At 40.0% G+C, this 19,936-nt stretch overlaps 1 protein-coding gene across 1 annotated transcript; it reads left to right on the top strand.

Annotated features, from left to right (window-relative positions):
- Positions 1-752: 752 nt before the first annotated feature.
- Positions 753-4,552, top strand: LOC129186668 (amphoterin-induced protein 3-like). The gene is made up of 3 exons (XM_054785152.1): positions 753-908; positions 1,065-1,134; positions 2,347-4,552. Exon 3 carries the CDS (start codon positions 2,393-2,395, stop codon positions 3,758-3,760), a length of 1,368 nt encoding a protein of 455 aa, XP_054641127.1. The 5' UTR covers positions 753-908; positions 1,065-1,134; positions 2,347-2,392; the 3' UTR covers positions 3,761-4,552.
- The last annotated feature ends 15,384 nt before the right edge of the window (positions 4,553-19,936 follow it).

Below are 19,936 nucleotides of genomic sequence, written 5' to 3'. Positions count from 1 at the left end.
GGGTGGGAGGGGTGGTTGGGGGTGTACTGCGTTGAGGAGGTGGCTGCTAGAAGGCAAAGATAATTCACTGTGACAGAAATCAGAGCTGTCAGGACCACCATGACCAAGCAGCAGGGGCAGACATATCTAGTCAAACCCACGTTGGAAGTGAGGGAGGGAGGGATGTGGGGGCTCAGAAAGAAGGAAAAATATACACTCCTTAAGACATTTACTGTCATGTGTGTGTGTGTGTGTGTGAGAAAGTACACTCAGGAGGTGCAGAAGAAACCTTCTGTCGGAGACAAGTTTCCATTGTATGAAACCAAAGACAAATGATGAGGGTGGTAAACTCATCTATATTACTATAACAATTCAACCAAAACCCAGACACAACCAAAAAGGAGAGCTGGCATGGCTCGGTTTCATTCCTCAGGGATTACCAATGAAAGGTTAACATAATACATATAATATTCAAGAGGAATTCTTAACAGATCGACGCAATCGCTTAGTAAGCAAAATACTGAAAATTTAATGAAGCAGAATATTAATAGAACGTGGCGAGAAAGCTGATATTTTCGAACCGTCGAGAGCAGGCCACAGCGGCATCATTACTCAATGACGAGAGAAGGAGACACAAGGCTGGTCTCTAAATGAGACATGGTGGTGGAGGAGGAGGAGGGGATTGTGGGAGATTAAGAGAGCGCTGTTGTGTTTGCTATACGCCGCAAAGCACTGCAGGATGTTTGATGAGCTGCAGTCTTGTTTGGGACGAGGAGAGAGCCAGTAGGAGGACCTTAAACTTGGCTGAGAAGACAGGCAACAGCAATGAAATTGTTCCTCGACTGCCTCGGGATTGAGGCTCTGAGAAGCAGATAAAAATTTGTTGGCATTCATTGAAGGATACTACTTCATAAAAGAAAAAAGCTGTAGTAAGTTGGACTTTCATGTCAATAGGCAGTTTATTTTGGGTCCATGGTTCGGGGGGTCTTTTAAAATCCAATTTTACAGGATTAAGTGAGGCAAAACTGAACTTTTCCACCTTTTGCTAAGTTTCCTACCATCAAGAATATCATTATTACTTGCAGGAAGTGAATGCTGATGATGTTCAATTTTAAGTCATCTGATACCAGCTGAGAAGACTTCTTCTCCTTTAAGGTAAATATGTTTACATACTTGTATGACATGAAGAAGGCTAAATGCACTGCTGCGAAAACAAGAAAAGCATCAGCAAAATGTGACCAATTGCAGCATTGAACTTACACTTGAAATCCACACATTTCCTCTCACAGTATCTGAATGCTGTTTTTAGTTCAGGTCAAAAGCTCAGATGTGCATCATGAAAAGATGATGTGCACTAGGGTAATGATACATGTATTAGTGTTCGGATCGAATCGATCCACAGCTGTACCAAACTGAAAGCTTTGTATCGATTTCCCACTCAGTGCACATTTCAAGTGAGGGACAAAAAGTGTACATTCGGCATTGCGATGCATCTCCACAAGGCCAGGTAGTGCAACTAAAAGTGCACGAAATGGCGAGGCATTCGGCATGGAAGCGTAGATCTAGGTGGCTAACTATAGCGCCAAGGAGAATCAAGAGCATTGAGACCCTTTTCCGTCTCCTGGCTTTGTTTTTGAATATGTCACCTCCCAGTGAAATACGTAAACAGGCAAATACAAGTGGATAGGACGAAAGCAGCTATCCACCATTGTTCAGGAGAGATTAAGAACGGGGCAACATGTTACAACTATTAATACTGCATTTCAGGTAATAAGGACCTTTCATTTACTAAAAACAATAATAAAAATAAAATAATAATTCACATTGTTCAAACTGTGACTGTTGCACTTGCACTTTCCTAAAAAGATCCGCTGTAAAGCAGTAGTGTCCAAAGTGCGGCACGGGAACTATTTTCGACCCCCAGCTTGTTCTAAAAATAACATTTGTTATTAATGTGATACATTATTAGATAAAACACTAATTTGCTTTGCCACGTATTACACAATGCTTATACAGCTTATAATACAGTATATGGACCCATACTGGATTGATTTTAGCATTTTTATTGTACAAAACATATCAAAGTGGCCCCCCAGATCTTTCAATTTTTCTGTATGCTATTTCTAAACTTTTTATTTATTTTAATTTTATTTATTGGAGAATTACCTGTGAGTAGATTGCAGTTTTTTATGTTCCATTTTTAAAATCAATAAATATGAAAGCTAAGCAGCGTTGTTTTGCACTTTTTTTCCTTACTGTACCGAAAATGAACTGAACTGTGACCTTAAAACCGAGGCATGTACAGAACTGTGATTATGGTGTACTGTTACACCCGTAATGTTTACTGTCATTCTCATCCTTTTATAGAAACCTGGAAGAATTCAAAACCTAGTAGGTGCTGACCTCTAGAAAAATGATCTCCAGAGCGAATCCAATTCCTATCTTGGTGCTCTTCTGTCTCCTCCACTCCACTGAGGAGACGTGCCCATCCATGTGTCTCTGCACATCCGACACAGTGAGCTGCAGCTCCAGTGGTCTCACCAAGCTACCCAAGTCGTTGCCCACGTTCTCCATCACTCTCGATCTCAACCACAATCATCTGTCCTGGCTGGGTGCACGCAGCTTTAGCAGGATGTCCAGACTGGAAAAGCTCTGGATGGCTCACAACCAGATGAGCAGCTTGACTTACGGGCTCTTTCAAAATGCCTCAAGCATAAGATATCTTGACCTGTCTTCCAACAAGCTCCAAGTGGTGGAGCAGCACTACTTTCAGGGACTGTGGAGGCTGGAGGAGCTCATGCTCTTCAACAATAAAATCACACAAGTGGAAGCTGGCACATTGAGCAGTCTGAGCAGTTTGAAAAAAGCCTACTTCAGCCTCAATCAGCTCACAAACTTCCCCTTCTTCTCGATCCAAGACCACAGCCACCCTTTTCTGACCATGCTGGACCTCTCATCCAACCGTATGACACATCTGCCATGGGAGGATTTGAAAGCATTGCCGAGTTTACTGCAGCGGGGCCTCTTTCTCCATAACAACTCTCTTATTTGTGACTGCTCCATGTACAGTGTATTCTGGCACTGGGATCTTAGAGGGTATGACACGCTGAGGGATTTCACGGAAGAACACACTTGCAGCATCTATGGGGACCCCCGAGCCTCTATCCAGTTCCTGAGACACACTCGCTTTTTCAACAACTGCACCATGGAAAGAGCCGTCTCGCAGCCTGTAACTGTGCTCCTCTCTAAAGTGTTGGTTACAGAGGGACAAAGGGTGCGCCTGGATTGCCAAACGTCCTTGAGCAGTGCCAATCTCTCATTTACTTGGCTTTCCCCCAAACAGGGCATCATCACCCAGTACAACATCGATGATACTCTAATGAGCATGTTTGCTAATGGTACCTTAGAGATCCAAGCTGCCAAGGTCAATGACTCAGGCCTGTATGTGTGTACAGCAATGGATATTATACAGGTACTGAATGCAACCAGAGAAATAAATGTGACAGTGCTCTTGCCTGCAGCGGAGTCATTCAACACAGGTTACACAACACTGCTTGGCTGTGTGGTGACCATGATCCTCATCCTCATATACCTCTACCTAACACCATGTCGATGCAGCTGCTGTAAACAGCCCAAACCTCCAGCCATCCCCGTTGCTACGTATGACCCTGGCAACCTAACCAGTACAGCAGATCAGCACAAAATCCACCGTAATAAGCATGTAGCATTTATGCAGCCAATGCTGAGTGAGGAAGGACTCGAATGGACACATGAAAGTTGATGAAAAAACTTTTTTTTTCTCAGAGACTAAACATCTTTTCTTCAATCCTCCATCCAAGTGTCGATTTCTCTTGTCGGATACCATCTTTCTTTCCTGGATGTCACCAACTGTTAAGAATGACAAGAGTATCTTCTGCTTCAAGTATGCTTTTGTCCCCTTAGATGGTCCAATAAGAGTTTCACAGTGCGCTCTTCACATTATTACTTCCTAAAGTCACCTCCTAACTTTGGTACAACACTAAGATTGGACCTTGATTATGGGAAGAGTTTTTACACAATTAAATTAAGAACGTTGTCGGAAATTGTAATGGTTTGCAGTCAGCCTGCATGTACTGTAACTGTTTCTTTCTTTCTTCTGGTGGAAACAAGAACTGTACAAGCACAAGTAGAATAACAATTCATATTTCTATTATTATTATTGTTATTATTGTATTATATTATTATTACATGACGTATCCCAGCCATCGGATATTAATCTGGCTACAAATAGAAACACGATCCTGAATGTTTGTTCTTGTTTATAAGACAAGTCACCAAGATCCCAGTGTGTGTGAAGAATTGACTAATACCGTAATTTGCGGTGTATAAGCCGCGAGTTTTTTCTTAAACTTTGAACCCTTCAGCTCATACAGTATTGTGGCTAATTTATGGCTGTGTTCTCGTGACCTCTCCTTTACTTCAGAGCTATGACCAATCGCTTAAATACTGTGCCGAGTCAGTGAGAAAACAGTAGCTCTTTTTTTGGCAGGAACCAATCACGGAACTCACAATGAGCTGGTCAACCCATTGTAAATCGTAGGAGGTCATTACTCAATGTAACAGTCTGACTCACTGTGTAATCTTACAAAGAACGCTAAAATCATCACAGAGCAACTTAACACTCAAAATGTAGCTAAGAAATATACAATATAAGTACCAATACGAGTTTAAAATAAAAAAACAACTATTTTAACGGTTTCCATCATGCATTTTGTCCCAGAAAAGAATTTCATTGGACATGGCTGTCGGGCTGCGTCAATGATTCATTCAACTGTCTGTGTCCACCAGAGGGAGCCGGAGGAGTCCAGAGCCTAGAAGGAGGCTCCTCCGGCTCCCTCTCCCCTGGCAGCCATGTCCAATGAAATGCTTTTGCTTGGATGAAATGTGTGATGGGAAGCTGTTAAAATTGTTGTTTTTATTTTAAACCCATATTGGTCCTTGTATGTTTCTTAGCTACTTTTTCACTGTTAAGTTGCTGTGTGATGATTTTTGCATTCTTTGTAAGATGACACCGTAAGTCAGACTGTTATATTGAGTAATGACCTCCTGCCATTTCCGATGAGTTGACAAGCTCATTGTGAGTTTTTTAATAACTCATGATTGGCTCCTGTCAATTAAAGAGCTAACTGGTCCTCACAGACTCATGTGCGCCACAGTATGCCATTTTATGACGTGGACATGTGCGGCTTATGGTCCGGTGCGGCTTATATATATGTACAAATCTGTTTATCTCTCTAAGTTTAATGGATGTGGCTTAAACACCGGAAATTACGGTACTTTAAAGAACTCTCACACAGTGCAGGTAGCGGTCATTACTTTGTACAGATTCCTCTTTATAGACACACACAGCAACAGAGGAGATGAAAGATGTTATAGAGACATTTGCAAGCACTGCAATGAAAGAACACAAGTGTGCTGCATGAAAACATGAATCAATGACGTGAATGATCAAGAAGGGCTGAATTACAGTTAAAAGAAACCAATCAATTCTTTTAGTCCAAGCATCTATAATGTTTTTATCCCATGGTTTAATCTTAAAGCAAACACTGCATGAGGGATCAATGAGATTAGATGTAATCCTTGATATAATGTCAAAGAGAAGTCATCCATGACAGCGAGGCTCATGAAAGAAAAGAATGGCGGTATAGAAGGGGCTTCTAATTATTTCCAAACCTTAGTCAAAACTGCCCTTCTTTCATGTTCATTTTGTTCATATGAAAATTCACAAATTAAAACAAATAATTTCAAAATCAAGCAACAAGCACTTTGTGATTAAATGAATGTCTGATAAAAATCTAACCAAAATTGCTCTCCTCAAATACAATCTTTTTTTTGTACTATTAATATGTATGTATCAACAGCAATAAGACAATTGTTTTGCATGCTTCATAAAAAAGCATGTGTTATCGTCACTTTTCTGATAAGTAAGAATTGGAAGCGCTAACTATGTGAGTGATAAAAACAATATTTTGCTTATTTAACATAAAGAGTAACTACAGCGAAATTCAGTGTTATGATTACAAAAGAAAAGCAACCCTATTTTGTCTGGATCTGTCCATGACTTGCCTGCCAGCCACATCCAAGGTTCAGTGATTTAGGTCCTGAGAAAAGTCAGCGTGGTATACAATTATATTTGATACGCACCAATGAGTAACAGTATTTACAGCTGCTAAAACACACTGCACATGCATCCGAGCATGTGCACAAAATTAAGCATGCAACAGTCAAGTCCAGCCAATTGTTTCTCAGTGAGTGTTTGATCACTACTCTGTGCTAATGCAAGATGGAAGACAGTGGACTGACATGAATGACTTATCAAATGTTGACTCTCTGCTAATATTTAAGTATTCAGCCAAGCCATTTTTTCGTATTTTACATTTGCAAATGGGTTGGGAGAGTCAATTCGAAAGGGACTACGGAGTATTAGGGTCACACCGAAACAAACAATAGCATGAGTAAAATTACAACAATTAAGTCCAAATATTACAAGCATTAAGTAACAATACGAGAAAAGCTTGTGATGTTACAAGAATAAATCCGAATAATGATACGAGAAAAAAAATCTCATGGCGCAGGAGTCGTGCTGAAGTCCCACACGAAGTTTTTTTCCCTCACATTTCGAAGTCGCATTTTCATAAAACTGCCACTCTGTTCTCATAAAATTCCGACTTTATTCCCGTAATATTTCAACATTATTCTCCTAATGAAGACTATATTCTCATTATTGCAACTTTTTCAAAACTTTGTAACTTCTTGCAGTATTTTTTCATTCAGTGTGGCCATAATATTCATTCATGAAATGGCAGCATCAAAAAACAGTGTTTCTGTGACAGAAACGAGTAGGTCCACTTATGTAATATCAATGTAGTGAATCCTATACTCTATTTCGGTGTATTCTTACTCATCTACTGTACGCTGTCTCATTGTCATTTTGAAAATCCATTAGCATTGTCCCTGGTTAAAATAAAGTGGTTACATTCAAATAAGTGATTTCAAAAGTATTTGTAAGTGATTTCTAAATGATTCATATAAAGCATCATTATGATTTGTTATCCCAGCAGTTTAGTTGGCTTTGTTTAAAATAGTAGGCAGCATCCTGGTCCGATTATGTAATGTGTGTTGGACAGAGTTCTGCAAAACATTACATGGTGTGATGAGTTGGGGCAAAGCTGGAGTAGATTCACATGCGAATAAAAACCAGGTGCTATGTTTCATTGTCCTTAAATCCCTCTAATCTGCCTCTGCTCTGTGGCACAGCACACACAGCTGGCTTGGGATTTATTGTTCCTGATTAACAGATGCATTTGAACCTAAAGGATATGATGTTAGCAATTTTATCTGTTGGGCACAGTGTAAATGGGGATGGGTGAACCTCTGTGTAGGCAGCATGAGAACGTACACAACATTTCATTTAACCTTGTGACAGCAACTACTTAACACATGGTCACATTATAACAAAAAAGGAGGCTAAAGAAAGATTACAGTAACACAGATGAGCAAAATTGGAGATAAAGTGAGTGGACAAAAAACTCTTAATGGATTCAATAAAGTAGGACTACAAAAAAATGTCATTTTACTGAATGTTTGCAATTACTTTTCATTGCAGGGACCTTGCAAGTTCTGATAAGGAGACAACAGAGTCTGGGAATGTTGTACTTTGCTACAGTTTTTGTTTTCTATAGTGTTCCCTCGCTCCATCGCGGTTCACTTTCACCTTGGTTTTTTTTACAGCTTATGAATGCTGTTAAAGGCCGAGCCTGCTCCTTTAAGAAGTATTGCATTGTGGGAACTTGATTGTTGTAGTTTTCTGCTTTAGCACAGGTGTCTCTCTATTCTGTCTCTTGTGTCTGCACCGCCCATTGTCTTCTGTGTCCTGATTGGCTGTAGACTGTTCTCAATTAATCTCCTTCAGTGTTGCCAACTTAATAATATTTAATAGTCTTTAATATCTATCTGAAGATGAAAAGTCATTAAAAACTGATTCTGTATCAATTATTTTCACAACAGATATGTATTAATTCCACCACAGGAGATATGTCATGTTACGCATATCGTTATCAGTATCGGCTGATATTGGTACCGGAAATTGAGAGTTGGACAATACTGGCATATCGGTCATCAGCAAAAAAGCCAGTGTCGGACATCCCTAGTTTATATTTTATTGTTAGTCTATTGCTACTCTTTATTAGTAAAATGAAGTGGATTAGCTTACAATTCTTCGGGTAAATGTAAGTAATTGATAAGCCTTCTGTATTGCTATGTATTGCTATCTCGGTTGTTCAGTTGCTATTACATGTACTCACCAGAAGAGTGTGCTGCTCACGAACCACCCTGAGTCACGCTAACAGACTAAACACAGCATTATCTGTTATTTGCTGTTCAATTGTGCTAATTTAAAAAAGTTCTCAATCGCCAACCTTTTATTGGAGAACGCTGGCCGAGATAAGAATATAAAGATTATTTTATTTTGATTAAATTATGGCTAATTTTAAATGAACAAACCAATAATCAAGTTTATTTGTATTTGTAAAGGGTAGTTAAGGTGTTTTACTCACTGTTTTTGTCTCTCCTTCGGGGTTATGTTTTTTCTCCTACAGCATTTTACTACATAATATGCTAAGTAGATGCAAATTAGATTATGACATCATTTAGCACTTCTAGGACAGCCAATAGCTACTTTGCTTACTGTAAAGTTGGTGAGGTTAATTGGCGACTCTAAATTGCCCATAGGTATGAATGTGAACGTGAATGATTGTTTGTCTATATGTGCCCTGCGATTGGCTGGCGACCAGTCCAGAGTGTACCCCGCCTGTTGCCCTAAGTCAGCTGGGATAGGCTCAAGCATACCCTTGGGACCCTAGTAAGGATAAGCGGCATAGAAAATGATTGGATGGACGGGAATCAGCAACTCTAACCACTTCTGCCTGACGCTTGCCTCTTCCTGTAAATTATGATGAACAGCTAAAATGACCCAGATGTACAGGAATGACACATGAATGCTGAAAGATACCCTGCACAAACACAAACACTTCACGAAGCATCAATTAAAAATGCTATTCCCTTCTAAAAGTAATTGTTGTCCCTCGTTTGCTTGGGCTCTAAGGGGAAAAAAATAATTTTATTCAAAATTCTAATTAAAGGTGAAATGGAAGTTTCACCCCAAACAACAAGTTCAATTTTCTTTGCGAAAAGAGGGCTGACTTGCCTGTCAACTGGTGCAATTAGTGAACTGTCAAAACTGTCATCAGGCATAAGTAGAAGCATCCAGCTGTGGCGGATATTTGCACATTTCACAGACACTACACACGGACATACACAATAGATACACCAAACTCACTCATGCTTTCATTTCATTCTAACTGACTTGGATGGAGCATGAGTCCACCAGAGGCTGCTAGTCCACCAACCAACATACCTGAATGTCTTTTAGGAGCTTAGAAGGGACAAAAAACATCCATCCATCCAGACATTTTCTATACCGCTTCTCCTCATTAGGGCCACGGGGTATGCTGGAGCCTATCCCAGCTGACTTCGGGCGACAGGCGGGGTACACCCTGGACTGGTCGCCAGCCAATCACAGGGCACATATAGACAAACAACCATTCACACTCACATTCATACCAATGGACAATTTAGAGTCGCCAATTAACCTCAGTTGCATGTTTTTGGAATGTGGGAGGAAACCGGAGAACCTGGAGAAAACCCAGACATGCACGGGGAGAAGATGCAAACTCCACACATAAATGCCCAACGGAGATTCGAACCAAGATCTTCCCGATCTCTTGACTGGACAAAACAAACTACTGCAAAAGTGACATACCATCTTGAGAGAGAGAGAGCAATACTGCAATTTGTGCGAGACAGCTGGGCTTTAGCACCTGTCGTGACCCTGAACGGGATGATGGTTTGCAATTTTACACAAATTAAGGGCACCCTATATAAAGCGTATTTTTCAAAGGCATTTAATGATTGATAGTATGGCAATAATGGGACATGGGACACAATGACTGCACTGACTACAATTTTGGGGAACTACTAGACAGCTTTTAAGTATGAGCTTGTGGTCACATTAAGTGGACAGTGTCAGGACTGGCTGTGGCCAGAGTTTGGATCCCAAAGCAAAGGAGACACAATCCAAGATATACGTGTTTGCTGGAACAAGGGTAGCAAGGAAAGTAAGGTGCTGCTGGAAAAGCCAAGCAGGACAAAGAACTAGCTGAGGTAATTAAGTCAAAATTGCTGCTGAGAAAACATCAAGCAGGAAGCAATACGGCAACAAGGCAAGAAGCTAAAAACCAGAATACAGGTAACACAAGATACACCACGAGGCCGGGCAGAGCAGAGAGCAGGTGTGCATTGAGGTACAATCTGGGGACGAGTAGTTTCTGCCATGCTTAAGACCCAGTTGAGGTAATTGGTAACAGGTGTGCAATGACAGCGCCGCCGCTGCCAGGTCAGGCAGGGGCACTGCAAGACAAGGCAGACAGGCGGCAGCAAAGCAACACCACAGAACATGACAGACAGAAGAATTGTGACAAAGTATTGGTTGTTAACATACAGTTTATACTGTAACATAACAGCTGGACGACAACTTGATTCATAGCTGACTATACTGAAATGTGCGTAAGGGGTAAGAAGACACGATCTAAATACCGACATCGATTTCGTGACCATGTGTGTGAAGGTATGGCCTTGAAGTTGACAATGCAACTTGACCGTTATGTATGCCACAACAACTAGAAGTACACAGACATTCATGATATGAGATGAGTTCATTCTTTCACATTCAGATTCCTTTTGTCTTTCAGCGGTCGAGGGTCGGCTTCTTCCTGAATATGTGACGTGAGAAATTCAAAAGATCTTGTGAAAATGTTGTGACGTTCTCGTACCTTATCGTTAACGAGATTTAGGCATAAAAAATAAACTTCTTTTTTTTAGCCTGTCCTGTCCAGCCAATAGGGCAAGTCGTATTGTTGATCTAAATGCGCTTCGATGCCAAACCGATTTGATCTGCAACTGTGAGATACTTCTCTTGCATTATGATGCGTAGGGGGATGAGAAGAAGAGAAAAGGAGACAAGGGGTGTTGTGGGGACAAGAGGGCGGGACAAGACAGAGAAACAACAACATAAATCATCAACAACAGCAAAACTAGATCAGCAAATGTTTCCAACAAATCTAAGGCTGCAATGGTAATAACAACAAAATAATAGTACCAGCAGCAATGATAACACGATACTGACACAATAGTACTTCACCAGAAGATCATCAGACTTTACAACAAAGTATCACAACTTTTCCTGGAGAAGTATAGGACGCATGTACTTCATATACAAATTGCTGGGTTGCAACCACAGCACCTGGAGGCAGTGCACGTTACTTCCAGTGATCAGATGGGGTCAAACTATGAATAGGGCACATACAAACTTAGTATCTTTCTACAATGGCTGGCAGATTAATGCAAATAAAGGTGCATGCCCTTGAAGTTACATTTTGTGAGTGTACATGGTGTTGCATAAAGACATGAAATAGTTGAAAACAAGGCGATCCAACAGCAGTGAAAGCTTATCTTGCGTGTCGGAATGTAGTCAATCAATGTAGCACATCAAAATAATGCCTCTAACATGTCTATTTGCATTACACCAAATCAATCCGCATGAATACATTCTTGTATGTGTCCCTCATCATTTTGCTGGGCTGTTTGACAAAGTGTGAGCTCCTGGGTATCTCCATTCGTCGTTTTGGCCAGCTGCACGCACTATTTCCGGGCCGCTCGAAGCCTCGGCCCCCGCCACACTTCTGTGGAGCATTGCTAGGCATGCCTCCAGGCGGAACACCTCACCGTTTTAGCCACGGTGCTGCTGTGGAGGTCAGGAGAACCAGGGTGGAGAGAGGCCAGGGACACCTCGCCTATTCGCCTTTGAAACCTCATGTGGTGGTAGAGGCAGGGAGGCGAGTGAGTCACCTTTCTACACGTTTTTTGGTTGTTTTTTTTTCTCTTTACGATGTACTCTCTTAGTAATGTTTTCCGAAATCTCTATTTGATTTGAACGATTTCCACATGCGAAAGCGGCGAATGTACAGTATGCGACAAGGGCGCCGTATGGGGGGAAAAGTTAGGACAATTCCAAGGGCCCCTGACTGACAGGGGCCGCAAAAAACAGAGATGTGGTGACAACAACTGGCAGGCACACAGGCACTAGCTCAACATCACTGATGTAAAAAGCAAGAATATATATGGAGAGCAGGGGTGTCCAAACTTTTTCCCACTGAGGGTCGCATCCACTTTGGCCACTTTGATACTTGTATGTTTTTTTTTAATAATTTATAAAGAGGTTCAACATACAAAATGTACAGTATAATTAAAGACAAGGATTTGTGTTATTTCTTAACAGTGGCCACATTGAACCTTTTTCTAACCATGTGCCGTGACCCAATAAAAAAGGAGCTGCAGGCCGCCAGTGGCCCCCTGACCACACTTTGGACACCTCTTGACTACATGAAGGATGAAAAAAGGTGTTCTACTTAAAACTGTGCATTGGTTTATAACTGTTAAATAAACATTGATGCAATGACTGCTAATTAAAGTGTGTCTTATTGAATAATTTGCATTTTACATAAAAAAAGCAGACGTGTTGCTTCTGTTCCTCAAAGCATGTAACTTGTCAATGTTGTACACTGCCAGTGTCTCTGCTGCTACTACTACTACTACAACAGCAACAACTATGGGTCAAAACATTAGCTCAGCTAATTAGCTAGTGATGGAAAGTATTTTCTTTTCTTTTCTTTTCTTTTCTGTTTCAGCTCCAAGTGGCTCCTCAGATTTTGTTGTTGTCTTAAATTAATTTATTACCAAATTATGTGTATTGTTTAAAAAGAGTCTAAATCTTGCGACATCTGTGGCATTGTGCTGTGTGATAAAACTGCACATTAAAGGGTGGCCTTTTATTGTGGGCAGTCTAAGGCACACCTGTGCACTAATCATGGTGTCTAGTCAGCATCTTGATATGGCACACCTGTGAGGTGGGATGGGTTCTCTCAGCAAAGGAGAAGCGCTCACTATCACAGATTTAGACAGATTTGTGAACTATATTTGAGAGAAATGGTGTGTGTCGAAAAAGTTTTAGATCTTTGAGTTCATCTCATAAAAAATGGGAGCAAAAACCAAAAGTGTTGCGTTTATATTTTTGTTCAGTGTATATATAAAGATTGGCATATTTCGGACCAATGTGAAGGCTGCTCTGCAAATTTCCTAAAGCATACCAAGATATATTAATATTAATAATCATTTTATATTAAATTTTAGTCATAATATCTTGTGTTTCAAATTGTTTTCACTAAATACAAGCTGTGAAAAGATTATTAAACTTGCATTCAAGAAAATATAACTTTTTTATCTAGTTTAAAAATCTAAAAAATCTTAAATTTCCATGCAAATCAAGCCAAAAAAACATCTCTGATAGTATTTATGACAATAGCTTTTCTTAAATGAATCAAATTCCAAACACAAACACTTTTTTTTTTATTAAAAAGAAAATCCATAGAATTTGACTATGTTTCATGTTTGTTGAAAAGCTCTGAGCAATGAGTCTAGTGACACGTGAGTGAGCGGGCATGTGTGCAGGTAAACAAATTCGGTAACATGCCTACAAGAACAACTGTTGGCTGCATGGTGGACAGGTGGTTAGCATGTTGGCCCCACAATGAGGTGATCTAGGTTCAAATCTCCATTGGAACATCTCTGTGTGGAGTTTGCATGTTCACCCTGTGGGTATTCTCTGTGTACTTTGGCTTCCTCTCACATTCCAAAACTATTCATGTTAGGTTAAGAATGACCCATAGGTGTGAATGGTTGTTTATATCGATGGGAAAACATCTGTTAAAGAATACTATTCCCAAGTCCACATTATGTAATAACATTTTGCTGGGAGAATTTTATCTCAAATTATGAATCTTATCAGAGCAGTTGGGTTCATTCTTACCACGTAACGAACTGGTGCTTAAATCTAGCTATGTGATTAAGCACAACTTGCTTAAAATTAGACATGATTTCTCATTATATTCTTCAAAGTCACAAGAAAAATATTGTAAATATAAGAACACTAGCCAAGCAAAACTTGCTTACCCCCTTGGCAGAATTTTTTGCTTGAAATAATCGTTTGGGCTTGTTTCAAGTATGGCTGTTTTTGCAGTGTAATTACTTTCCCTGGTAACTAATTACATTGATTACATTTAGAAAGTGGTAATGTCTTTGCTAATCCAATTACTTTTTTGGGAAAGTAACAACTAACTATAACTAATTACTCTTTTAAAGTAATTGGCTCAGCACTGGCTCTGGCACAGTGCACAAAGGCCACTTCTCCCGTGAGCTCTGATGAAATTAGATATTCATTTACAAAAAGGACAAGACTTGCAAGCACAGTCATGTTGATGTACATCTCGAAAATCCCCTCCCAGAAGAATAATGTTGAATCAATACTGGTGACACCTGGTGTGCAGATATTATCACTGAAATATTTACAAGTCAAAACAACAATAGGCAAAGCACATTTCACTAACAGCTTACAAGCAACTTACCAACTCCGAAGTGCAAACGAACTTGTGCTACAGAAATGTGGTTATTGAGATATTTTTTTTTAATTTTAAACCGTTGATGAGAACACTGAAATGCACAAGCCCTGTCGAGTGTCTGGTTACTTATTTTATACATATACAAAGCTCATTAGTTTCCAATCGGCAGGTCGGCTAAGGGGTCTCAATATAAATCATGAACAGTTGCATCAACGGCGGGGCAGCAGTAAAGGAGACAAACTTTGCACTTTTCGAATAGGACAGAGCATCTGTTTGGGTGTGTAACTTTAGATGGGCTATAAGAAAATTACTATCACAATCATTGAGTTGTACATATTCAGGGCAAAGGAAAACACATCCAGCATTCTTCAATAATGTGTTGATGCTTGGTACAAGAGCACTTTGACAGGGATGATATGGTCACTTGAGCACACGCTGTGATACATATCCAAGTCATCCGACCTGATCAACTCAAGATAAAGCTCATAACTGAACTGGGATTTGGAGTGAGAAGTGCAATTGGCTTGTTCTGTGCAAGGTCACAGGGAAACTATCGCAGGCACTATTGAGTACACGCTGGACTGATCTCCAGTCATTCACAGGCCTGACACATACAACCATTTTGCAACAACTAGTTTTGTCTTTTCCTCACATTGTGACAGGGCATTTATAAACTCAAATGCGGAAAGTATGAGTCGTTTATAAAAGGAAGCCAAGACTTTATTTCTACAACATATAACATAACCGATTTGATTACATGTTTGATTCATTCAGAGCTGTTACTATTCATTCATGCTAATGCTAGTCATTTATAGATTGTAGATTGCGGATGTAGATTAGCTGGTGTTCTGAACCAAAAGGACTACATTTCCCATCATTCAGGTACAGAAGCAGGAAGTTACTAATGTCTAGAGTAGGCGCTAACATACTAGCGACATGCAGTCAGAGGAGACAGGTGACGCTGTCATAAAAACGTTAAAAAAAAAGGAATTATAAAATAAAATAAATATTTGTCAATTGAGCTGTTATAAATGCATTTTCTGTATGATTCCAATTATTTTTGACAATCAAACCGAATTTGCACATTTCCCGATCAAATGCATTCAAAGCAGAAACCTAAGATGACTTCTAGACCCTATGAAAAAAAAACACACTGTCAGGGGCCCTTGGAACTGTCCTAACTTACTGTATACCTTCTATTCGGCACCACTGGCTGTGGTGAGCCTCTCCTCTCGGCTTAGCGCTCAGCCCAAAGTCGAGTCGGATGGTGCAGTCAGTATGTCAGTATGTCGCCAATATGATGTTTGCAGAAATATCTATTACACACCATAACTTTCTAAAGCGTGTGTAGTGTCTTTAATGTAAGAGTGACATCATTATTCTTGCTAATAATGGACAATAAAAAACAAATGTCATGCTAAGGTGCGCAGGACTCTTCACTGCGAAAGGGTGGGGGTGTACGTGAGCTGGCAGGTGCTTGTTGCTGCCAGCCTATAGAGAGCATAAGACACCACTTTATTGAACTTACAAACAGCAGCGCTGCATCAGTGTGTCAAGAGTCAGCACTCAGCAACAAGTCAGGTGCAATAAAGATATTTTTATGCTCTGCTCAGTGAATGAATGAAGACAAGACAAGGATTACATAGCCATGCTAAACAAAATACGACAAATGAAATATATGAAACATGAAATATATTTGCTATATGAATTATATTAACAGGCCGCATGGTGGATGAGTGGTTAGCATGTTGGCCACACAGTCAGGAGATCGGGAAGATCTGGGTTCGAATCTCCGCTTGGGCATCTCTGTGTGGAGTTTGCATGTTCTCCTTGTGCGTGCGTGGGTTTTCTCCGGGTACTCCGGTTTCCTCCCACATTCCAAAAACATGCATGTTAGGTTAATTGGTGACTCTAAATTGTCCATAGGTATGAACGTGAGTGTGAATGGTTGTTTGTCTATATGTGCCCTGCGATTGGCTGGTGACCAGTCCAAGGTGTACCCCGCCACTTGCCCGAAGTCAGCTAGGATTGGCTCCAGCATAGCCGCGACCCTAGTGAGGATAAGCGCCATAGAAAATGGATGGATGGATGGATTGATGAAAAATATTTGTCCTGAAAAACATTTTTCCAAAAACAAGTCTTGAAAAAGAGGCATCATTTTAGATTTATACATTGCACACACCATAAACAAGGAAAAGTTAGACAACATGCATAAAACTTTAACGTTTAGAATATTAATATTAATACATTAGAATATTCTATTTGTGTGTCATGTTAGTGTTTCCTACAAGTATCAATGATGCAGTCAGAGGCCTAACTAAATGTTCCATACATCATTTTTATGCACTAATGGTGATAATGCTTTGGAAAAGTGACATCTATTAAGGTTTGTGTTGCAGGTAGCGGCTGGCACCATTAGACAGCTTCAATGCTCTCTCCGAAAACAAGGATAACGAAATGAGACACAGCCAACTTCACGTCTGTCCATCGTCTTGCTAAGCAGAAAGAGCGGACGTTTATTAAACATCTGCAGATGAAGTCCTCCTCTCTTTCATTGTGTCAATACATTTATTAATATTCAGATCCATATTCAACTTAATTCGGCATAAATACTAATTCTAATAAATACTAATAAACACGCTGTGGTGCTCTTCGAGCCGATTCATTGGTGAGAAATTTGCATGAAGAGATTTGACCTATTTTAATTTGTCTATTCAGAGGGGTCTTTGTTTTTATATTATTATATTATACTATATTTTTGTAGCTGTTCATTTAAATAATAAACATTTGATATAACGTATTTTTTTCATTGGTACCTCATTTTACACAATACATTTCAATTGGTAATAAACTGTTGATTTAAGACAACAAAAAAATCTGAGGAGCCGAAAGATCCGTCTCTTTTTAGTTAAGCAAGCCAAACCGGCTCCCCAAGAAAGAGCCGTAATTTCCATGACTAATAGTCTTGCTAAGCAGAAAGAGGAAGTTCGGCAAGCAGACCAACTGACGTAAAGCACCTGGAGCCAGGCGCGCCGCCACACTACCCCCTAATGTACAAAATGAAACGTTTTTGTACAAACATGGTGGAAACTGATTAATTACATTCTGAAATGTTGTCAACAAAGTACATTTTTAAAACATACAATTGTGATAAGACTTCACTGGGTATCACATTTGCACTTTCTGCATGGCTGGAAGACCATCCTAATGTTTATTTTGTTTCTTGTACTTTATTATATCATCATTATTATTATAATGGTTAGGCTATGACAATTATTAGATTTGTTTAGTTACAACCCAGTTCTTATAGTTCGCTTAAAGCGGTGGTTTTGTGTGAGGTGGGCCAGAAGACTTCATTGGAGGCACAGCAGCTTTCGGAAAAAAAAAACAAAAAAAGATAAGCTAACTTCAATTATGTCAGGGGCAAAATGAATTGATTCCTATGTTTGAGAGAGTAAACAATGTAGCTAGAAAACGGGCTCCCGAAAATCAGTTTTTCAGGGATCAGAGGAATCCTCAGCTATATTATGACAACATGAAAGCACAGTTTATTTATTTTTTTTGTTTAATGTCACGTATAACACCGCTATGCAACCACACACCCATGGTGAAAATCAGTACCTAAATGTGCCCACACGTACTGAACATAACTGTATGGCTTGGTGTACAATGTTATTACAGCTCCCTAGTGCCACTTCTTGATGTGTGTGTGTTTTTTTTAAATGTGTCTATTTAGGGAAATACTTTTATTTGTTCAGTGGACCACTAACCCACCAACAAGGCACGGTGTCTGTGAGAGTAGAGGACACTATTTGAGGACGTGTTTTTCAAGTTGGAATACCCAGAGAGAATCGTTAGGGAGAACATGCAAACTCAATGAGCCAAGACAGATTAAAACAGTGCTGCAGGGGGGCACCGCCCCCCCAAAACAAGAGCGAAACATGAGAGGGTTCTCAGCGTGGTGAGATGTCTCCCAGGATGCACTGGTTTGGAGCGGTCAAAGGTATAAATGTGTGTTTAAGTCAAAGAACACGGCAAGTTGTCCTCTGTTTGGTGGATTTATTTCAATCAGTGGCAACAAGCACTGGTAAACTGTGCTCTTTATAAGGCTTTATGCTGTGGTACTGTAACAACATACAAAGAATACAAAAAAGTAATTGAATAAATAATCAGTAAATGAATGTAACTAATATTACACATAAGCATAATGATTAGCCATAGGCACATCAACTACAGAATTCAAAAAGGAAATTAAGTCAATATGATGCTTATTAATATAATAAATTGCCATACAGTTAGCTTGAATGCTAATGTTAGCATTAGTGAGTTACGATGAACAAAAGGTGTACAATAGAACTCAAACAGCTCTAATGAAATTAAAACCTCACCTTTATACATTCATGGACAGCATTAACTTGGGGAAACAAGGATGAGGCGCAAGGAAGGAGAGGAAAAGTATATTTGCCTGTACAGCGTCGGAGAAGTCATAAAAAAATAAGTTTCAACTGACGCAATAAGCACACTACTGCGGTGCATTCACTGACGGCGAAACACAGTGGGACAAAACAACGCCCAAATCCAAACATTATCAGTGGAGCATAAACACCACAAAGCATGGTAAATTATGGGCTTTCTAACAAAGAGTAAAAATAATATACATGGGCTGTGACATCACAAAGGATTTAAGAGCACCTTTGCATACTAGCTAGATGAACAAAACAGCGGCATTTAAGATCTGTTGTGAGGAAAAGTCTGTAGTGGCCATTCTGTGAAAGCCCACCAAGCATTCCCGATGCTTTGACACGTATTTGCACCGTTCCTTTCTAATTTGTCACCTAACTGTGTTTAAATAAAGCAGCTAAGAAATGCCCTGATTAAATGTTTACTTGCCCACAGTGAAAACATCAATGGGCTGTGATTCCTCTCAGTTGTGGAGCTTGGTTTTCCTTGGCTGCTTGAATAAACCTTGTTTACCAAACAAAATGGCTGTTTTAAAACAAGAAGCAGCAAGTTGCAGACAGGGGCATAGTGCTAAATTCTGGTCCCCCATATATAAAATCCTCCCACCCTGCCCACATTCACACCAAGGCTCAGGAGCCTGCAGGACTTGTGTTCAGAGGTACAAGCGAAATTGTGCAATCATCCGTCCATACATATTCAACATATGTTGTATATGTACGGACGGATACAATAAGAGGAGAAAATGGAGTGGAGGTGTTCCCAGTCAGCCACAACCAATACAGCCATAATCGGCAGGAGCTATGGCCCCCTTCTGCTGATCAAGATCCGCCAATGTGTCGGCCTGCAGAGCCTCAACCTCCTAGAGAAGATGCCCATCGCCAAGGTCA

The sequence above is a fragment of the Dunckerocampus dactyliophorus genome, chromosome 1, assembly GCF_027744805.1.
Source record: "Dunckerocampus dactyliophorus isolate RoL2022-P2 chromosome 1, RoL_Ddac_1.1, whole genome shotgun sequence".
NCBI classification, from domain to species: domain Eukaryota; kingdom Metazoa; phylum Chordata; class Actinopteri; order Syngnathiformes; family Syngnathidae; genus Dunckerocampus; species Dunckerocampus dactyliophorus.
This window is presented reverse-complemented; position numbering and strand designations above follow the sequence as displayed.